The 8,459-nt window shown below is 38.7% G+C and overlaps 1 protein-coding gene across 1 annotated transcript in view; it reads right to left on the bottom strand.

Annotated features, from left to right (window-relative positions):
* Positions 1–8,459, bottom strand: part of Sos1 (SOS Ras/Rac guanine nucleotide exchange factor 1) — a 92,868-nt gene that overhangs the window by 55,071 nt on the left and 29,338 nt on the right. The window contains exons 2-3 of the mRNA XM_005360757.2: positions 5,928–6,053; positions 1,058–1,189 (exon numbers count right to left, since the gene is read on the bottom strand). Of these exons, the coding sequence (XP_005360814.1) occupies positions 1,058–1,189; positions 5,928–6,053 (258 nt within the window). The remainder of the gene's footprint in view (positions 1–1,057; positions 1,190–5,927; positions 6,054–8,459) is intronic.

Raw genomic sequence — 8,459 nt, 5'->3', positions numbered from 1 at the left:
TCATGTACACTACTTCAGCAGTGCACGTTACTAGGTAGGTAATGCTATCCTAAGCAGGAAAGTCTAGGTTTAGAGTCAGAAGCAAATGGTCTCTGTTACCAAGTAGGAATGCACACAAGAAGCTACACAGAATCTTTTGATTACGAAACAAGAGTGTCTATAATATTGGCATCCAGAAATAGCTATTAGTCTTATACCTCAATAGTTTCCCAAGAAACCAGGGCTCCCCAAGGAGCCTTATGGCACTTTGTTGGCTTTCTATGGAAAAAAAAAAAAAGCTATATGCTACTGAGCACGTTAAATAGTCCTATTATTGAACTTAATAGAGAGTATGTTCTTTTGTGGAACTAATTTCCTCAAGAAAGATGAATTCTAAACAAGAGGAGAAAATAAAAGTCAGTTGGGCATAACAATGCATGTCTTTAATCCCAGTACTTGGGAGGCAGAGCAGGAAAATTACAAATCCTAGGTCAAGGCCAACATGAGTAATAAAGTAAGACCCCGTTTCAAAGGGGAAAACAGAATAACTTTTACTAAAGTTTTAAATATTGTACTAAGGTGTGTGTGTGTGTGTGTGTGTGTGTGTGTGTGTTTGTGAATTTGTCACAGTAAGAAACAAAATTAGCATTATTAGGATTCTCGGCACTTTTCTGTCAGTTCTGGGAAGATTAAAGTGATTAACTTAAATCTAAGTAGGACCAGCTCATGTAAGTAATATGTGGGATTTCTGTCCGTGACAACAGTTGCCTGCTGCAGCTTCACCGCAGCTTGTGCACAGATCTAACAGATCTGAAAAGCTTTATGAGACACTTAGGTCTGAGCAGCAAGGACAAGAAATTTTAAAAATTCTATTTTCTAGCAACCTCTGAGGTAAACAAAATCCACAATATAACTTTATTTATTACTATTGGTCTGAAACTACATTAAACCACGCTGCCCAATCTATATTCATTATCATAGTACCCATGCCACAACATGAATTCCTAGAAAACTTACAACGATTTTCTTATTCAATTAGTTTGCCTTTCAAAGGCAAGACGGCAGGATTTCAGCTTACCCTTAACAAATGATGAATTCTTTCTGCTGGCAGAGATAAAGGGTTTCTTCTCTTCCTCTTTTCAATAGCTGATTGGGCATCAGCTATTGCCCATTTATCAATTGGATGAGGGAAACTTTTTTGAACGCGTTCCTTAAAAAATAGGAAAACAACAACTAAACAACAGACAAATGAAACAGAGTTCGTCACTTAAATTTTTCTTTTAATAAAAAATTCACAAAGCTGTGCTTTTCACATAATTTATATTGTAAACATGATTTTAGAAATCCTGTGGTTGTCAGTGTATTAGTTTCATAATTATGTGACTAAGGGACTGGACACACTTTAATTACCCGGGAAATCACACCCTGAATTCCACCTTCACTGACACTGATGGCAAGACTGACCCATCACTTTAAACATCACTCTTACAGTTTCAAGGAAGGAGACTTAAACTAATTTGGCAAATACAACTCCAATATTTTTGGCCCACAGGGGAGGGTGGATGGTTGCAAGGCAAGACAGGGTTTTTCTGTATAGTTCTGGCTGTCCTGGAACTCGCTCTATAGACCAGGCTGACCTCAACCTCTCCGAAAACGCCTGCTTCTGCCTCCGCTGCTAGGATTAATAGCATGTACCATCATCACAAGCTCAATAAATTCTTATGTACTTGTATTTTTACTTTAATCCCAATCATAAATTCCAGTAGCATTTTCAATTAAAACCTCAGAGATGTTTCTTTCTCCAACCCTCATGTGAGAATATTCCTATCAAAACTGTCTACAAGTCACGAAGCTAAGTGGTTTGTATCAGTAACAGCAAAGCACAGTTCCATCTTTTAGCAAACTACTTCAAATCTATCATCTCCAAGTTATATGGTTAAAATATGATATGATTGAAAGTTAAAGAATGGCCTGTCATAATAGCTAAACCCCCTATTTTAAAGTAATTTACTATTAGCAAAAAGTGCTCCCTCTTCCAGTGTTTAAAACCCACTTGCAGTACACCTCGTTTATAGCCAGTAGAGGTCAGTATTACAAAGCCTTTCACAAAGTCTCACTATTCAACTAGACATGTGAAACAACTAGATGGAATTGAACATTGCCCCAATACAAACCTGAATGGAAGTTTTATCAGTAAGTACATTGCACAGACACTGTAGAGCTAGGTGTGAGGAAGGTACACAGTGCATTTAGGACATCCTGGGAGCAGGTTTGCACACAGTTATCTAATCCTCTCTTCATCTATGTGCAAGACTGTTCAGGTGCCAGTCTTTAAAACTGCATATTTTAATTACATTAGACGTAGTTTAATCAGAAGTAAAAGAATTCTTGTAGTTAAAAAAAAAAGTAGCAAAGCTCTTGAACTGCCTAGTTGGAACCCTGCCTGCTATCCTTATTTGATAAAGGTAATACAAAGGTCCAAAATGGTGGCAGAGCAAGAGGCTAGGAGGGGTGGCAGGAAGTGAAAGGGAAAGGATAACAAAAGAACATCCAAAACACAAAGCACCCCTTGCTCCCCGTAGCTCTCTCCTCCTCTAGTCACTCTGGACTGTACCAGGGCCTTCTGCCTCCTGGGTAAGAGTTCTACCATGAGGCTGCAGCTCTTCACCAGCCATGGGACTCCTAGCACTTCGAAACCTCAAACCAGAGAAACAACATGAAACATAAGACATGAAAGTCGAAGAGACAATTATTGGGGGAGGGGATGGGGAATCAGCAAAAAGGGGACAGGAGGGACGGAACGGGGAGAGGGCGATAACAACAAAGTATAAATGACATATGCATGAAAATGCCATAGAAAATCCTTATAGCCTGGTGCAACTCACTTGCTACACTAGTCTGATAACATGAGGTCAGTCCCTGAGCTCAGAAACCCACAGTGGAAGAACAGACTCCACAGCTGTCTTTCAGCTTCCATTTACACTACATGCATGCCTGCACTAGCAAACCCTCTCCTCTCCCTATCCCAACCACCCATGCACACACATACATTCACGCACGCGCCACAGACTAATTAAAAAAATGTTTTCATCCACCACTTTGTCTGCGAACTTTAAAAACAAACAAACAGACAGACAGACAAACAATGTAGTAAAATCTCCAAGCTGATGAGACAGCTCCACAGATCAGGGCACTGGCAGCCTCATGACCTGAGCTTGATCCCCAGAAATGATGGGAAAAAAACTCCTGAAAGTTGTTCCCTTCATGCAAATGTGGCATGTCTACATACACACACAAAGTTAAATGATACATTTTCAATAGTTTATAGGATACCCATATACAGAAACTGAAACAGGGCTCCTGAATAAACCTGGCCCTTGTTTTATGAAGCATACTCATCTTTTCTGTTTCCTTCTGGATGATCAATGCACCAAGTGATCTTATGGCCTGGAAAGCCATCTCTCCAGCCCCCCAAATTGTTTGTTTGTTTTTGAGGGGGTTTTTTTTTTTTTGCCTTAAATCTTCATTTGTATCTATTCTCTTCTGATGTTCAATTTTCAAACACATAAGCAAAGAGAAAGATACCCTATAGGATTGTTTTAAGAATATACAAATTTTAAACTAGCACTTTGAAATTATAAAATTTCAGTGGTTAAGAGCTAGGTCTCTTCCAGGAGACCTGAGTCTGATTCCTAGCTCTGCCATCACATAGCTCACAACTGCCTGTAACCCCAGGTTCAGGGGGATTGTGCTGGATTGTTTTATGTCAACTTGACACAAAGTAGAGTCACCAGAGAGAAGGGAACCTCAAGTGAAAAAATGTCTTCATAACATTTGGCTGAAGGCAGTCTTGTAGGCATTTTCTTAACTAGTGATTGATGGAGGAGGGCCCAGCCCATTGTGGGTAGAGCCATCCCTAGACTGGTGGACCGGGATTCTATAAGAAAGCAGGCTGAGCAGCCAGTAAGCAGCTCCCTTCATGACCAGTGCATTAGCTCCTGCCTCCAGGTTTCTGCTCTGTTTGAGCTCCTGCCCTGGCTTCTTTCCATAATGGACTACAGAGAAGACCAAGCCAAATAAACCCTTTCCTCTCCAACTTGCTTTTTGGTCATGGTGTGTCATCACAGCAGTAAAAACCCTAAGACAGGGATCCAACTCCTTCAGTCTCTGTGGGTACCTGCACTGTGTACATACCTACACACAGATGTGCACACATACAGTTTAATATAATAAAAACAAATGTTTGAAAAAGAAATGATAAAGCTTATTATATAAGTGACTGACATTTCTTATTGCCATCTTCTTACATAGTCTTGCACAAAACTATCCCCAGTCCTAAAGCCTACACATTAGAATTTCATATGGTTTTCTGTTTCTAGTTTATAGATTAAAGATGAAATGAGACAAACAAGGTTACATAAACATGACAGAAAGATCTGATTTGTGTTTGCAATGTCATCAGATTCCTAGAATATACCAACATCAGATACCAACATCAGAATAATAAGCAAGGTGACATTTGCAAGTCCTTTCTAATACACTAGACATTAAGTCTGGATTCTGCCAAACCATGGAAGCACAAGCAAGGATCAAATAGAAAACCCAACTGAAATTGTTGATGTGATATAATCAGGCAAGCAGTGCTACTCAAGATCCCTGTGAAACAATAGAAATAAGTATTTAAGAGAAATTATGAATTAAAAAAATCTGTCTTTAAAATTAAATGGAAATGGGAAGAAATCAGCAATGCTTAACAGGGAACTCTTGAAATCCCAGCAAATGGGAGGTGGAGGCAGAAGGATTAAGAAATGTTCTTGACTATAGGGCAAATTGAATTTAAGGCCAAACTGCGCTACATGTGATCCTGTCTCAAAAACAAAACAAAACCACCACAAAGAACCTACCGTAAATGAGTTAAAAAATAAGAATTACACAGTACATGATCTTTTCTACATTTCAAACCTATTTTCCCCCTTTCTTTTTTTGGGGTGTGGGGCCAACCCTGGAGACGGAATTTGAGGCTTCATGTATCCTAGCCAATAAGATACACCCCTAATCTTCAATGTTTCTAGACAGTTCCATTAGCTGCTTCTTTGAAACAGCAAACTTCCACACTCATCTAAAGTCCTGTGACTTGTAGGAGTTAAGGATAACAATAACTAGAACACTCTCCTGGATTCTTTTGCTTTGCTTTTGAGACAGGTCTCACATAGCCCAGGCTAGCCTTGAACTCCCTATACAGTTAAAGTTGATTTGGAAACCTGATCCAATCTTGCCTTTACCTCCCAATTGCTGGTATTAAAGGTTTGCAGAACAGCAATGTTTGGCACCATAATTTTTTAAATCACACCTTGGGAACCTTCAGCTCTGTCTGTCAGCACATACTCACATTTGCTTTGTAACTGTTACCAGTGCAGTTATAAGTTCATCTTTCTCTGATCCCAATCTTTCCTGCTATTCTCCCTGAGGTATTTTCAGATACTTTATTATCAATCCTTTAACTTTCTGAAATTTAAAGGAAATGTTTTTGGGATGAAAACTTTGCACATGTTCTACTCTTAAAAGTGTGAGTTCCAGGACAGGCTCCAAAGCTACAGAGAAACCCTGTCTCGAAAAACCAAAAAAGTGTGAACATCTCTGTGAGTTCAAGACCATTCTGGTTTACATAGCGAGTTCCTGGGCAGCCAGGACTAACTATAGAAAGAGGCTTTGTCTCAAAAAAGAAAAGATTCTAGTAACAACAAGAAGTTGTCCATTTAAACTGAAAAGTCAGATCTTAAAGTTTCACAGCTAAGACACAGATAAGCTATCACATACCCAGAACAAAGTTTAAAGACATCCATGAGCAACCTGAAGAGCTAATGCTTTTCTCCTTCACTGCCATTACAACAAACATGCAAGCTAGAAATACATACAGCCTACAGGACAAAAGGTGTCATTTATCATACCTCCACATCTGAAGCACTCCGGGGCTGAGCTTGGCACAGCATGTTTAATAATTGCAAAATTAATTCTTCAACATACTGAAGAGCATCATCATTAGACTCGAGGGTAGGATGAACTTGCCCCTGAACCTATAAACAGAAAGTGAAGTAATTAGAGTATGGGTTTGTACTAAAGAATTTGGATTAGCCCACAAATACAGATTGACTGTTGTCCAAAAATCAGGGCTTCTCAACCTTTTGTTCCCAGCTTCGTGCACCATGTAGGCTATTAATATCTTCTGGAGATCCAGTTACCTAACTGTAATTTCACTATTTTTGGATACACTATGGATTGCAATGAAATGCAGAAATGGGAGTAGGAGAGAGTGGCTATGGCGGTGATAAAATACTCAGTTTATGTGGGATGCCTATCTAGAACCAGCTAGAACTTTCAACATTCTACTTGGGTGAAATTGAGGTTCTGTCCCTTGTTTAATTTTACCTTCCATACCCAATGATAAGACCCAAGAGGATAGCTCATCAGGTTCACTAATGAATATTCAGCATCTAGTACTATGGAGAGTACACACAATACAAGTAATAGATAGTTGTGGACATAAAATCACCTTACAACAATCAACACAGGACCAAGGAGAGGATAAAAGCACAAGCCTGGGGGCCAGAGTTTGATCCACACACAAATTACACAGATGGGAGTCTGACACAGGAGAATTGCCAAGAACCTGGCAGGCCAGAAGCCTGGAGCACTCAGCACAGCAGGAGAGATAGAGACCCTGTGTGGGAAGTAAGAGTTTACTCCTCCACATATTGTCCTCTGACATCTATAAATGCACTTGTTCTTTCTCTTTTTCTACACACACACACACACACACACACACACACACACCATACACAACCCAAATGAGCACTTTGACACATGTAATTTAGTATATTAAACTGTGAGAAGATGGGTGATCATCTAATAATCTTTATTTTTCCATGACTTTTTTCAGAATTATTTAAGGCTGGCTGATGGTCTCTACCAAGCTTTCATTTTAATAACCAGCACAACAATTTTGCATTCCTTTATTGCTCACTATGGGTCAGAACTATTCCTCACCAAATAAATGGCAAGAAAAGTCATTCCTGATGATAAATATGCTTTAAGACATATACCCATTGACTGAAGGCAAACAGTATGGAGATGAGAGCCTCAGTGTGGGGAAAAACTGTTAGTATATTGTAGCTAGTTTTTTGTTTTGTTTGTTTACTCTTTTGGGGCCCACCACCAATACATATATGTATGTGCCCAAATACATATACGGAGACTTATTTTTACTTATGAATTCCATGGGTTGTTTCTAGCCAGCTTTTCTAAATTAAATTATCCATCTCTCTTAAACTAAGTTTTGCCTCTGAGTTTTTACCTTTCTTTTTATTCTATACATCTTTCTTTCTCCTTCTTACTTCATGGCTAGGTGGCTAGCCCTTGACATCATTCTCTCCTCCTTTTCTCACTCCTCCCTCTTCTTTCTTCTCCTATTTATTCTCTCTGCCTGGCAGCCTCACATATTTCTCCCTTCTGCCCAGCTATTGGCTGTTCAGCTCTTTATTAGATCAATCAGGTGTTTTAGGCAGGCAAAGTAACACAGCTTTACAGAGTTAAACAAATGCAATATAAAAGAATGGTGTTCAAGGTGACCTTTCAGGGGGTCTTGGTCCATCAAACCACATTAGTCTGAAAGTAATGCACAGGTTCTCATCCTCTTTGAAAACAAAAGAAGAACCTCTTTTCTAAAGCAACATATCCTTAGACTCAAACTTTGAAGTCAAAAAACATTTAAAACATATATGTTGATTTAGTTCAGCAGGCCATACAATGAAATGTCTCTCTGTACTTAGCTCCTTTACAGTCAGAAAATTCAAAGAAAACACAGTAATTCACATAATCCAGACTCTTTGTGAATTTTCCATCTTTATGTAGCTTATTTTTCTTGCTCTATTACTTTTAATATTTTATTAACTTTACTCCTTTAATCTATGACTGTACTGTCTCTTTAAAGACTTTTTTTATAAACCATTTATCCTATACTCTTTATCTTCTCTCTCCCAAGCCCACACACATTTTTTAAACACTGTGTCTCATTTAGAGGTCTTTTATGTCTGAATCTGTCTTATTGTGTAGTTCATTTAAAAAATGTAATGTATAATTAAGAAATATAGGTTAATAGATAACCATCTATAATAGTCGAGCTTGTAGTCATGTTATTTAGATTTTCTAGATATATAGATAGGCATTCTTCAATCTTTCAAAGACTACAGAATATGGCATTTTAAATGTTTTAATAACTTAGGGCTTTTCATGATAATGAGGCACATCTGCTCCTGGAAGCACCAATCTACTTCAAGAGGAAGATGAGCATCGAAGAGGATCCTTATGGAGCTTGATAGCCATTTGGGCAAGAAACTGCTCTTGCCTGGACTGATGCATAATCTGGACACAAAGAACCCTCAGAGAGAGGACTGCTGAACTTGCCTAAAGGTGAGATGATCTTT

Source organism: Microtus ochrogaster, linkage group LG3 (assembly GCF_000317375.1).
Source record: "Microtus ochrogaster isolate Prairie Vole_2 linkage group LG3, MicOch1.0, whole genome shotgun sequence".
Taxonomy (NCBI): Eukaryota; Metazoa; Chordata; class Mammalia; order Rodentia; family Cricetidae; genus Microtus; species Microtus ochrogaster.
This window is presented reverse-complemented; position numbering and strand designations above follow the sequence as displayed.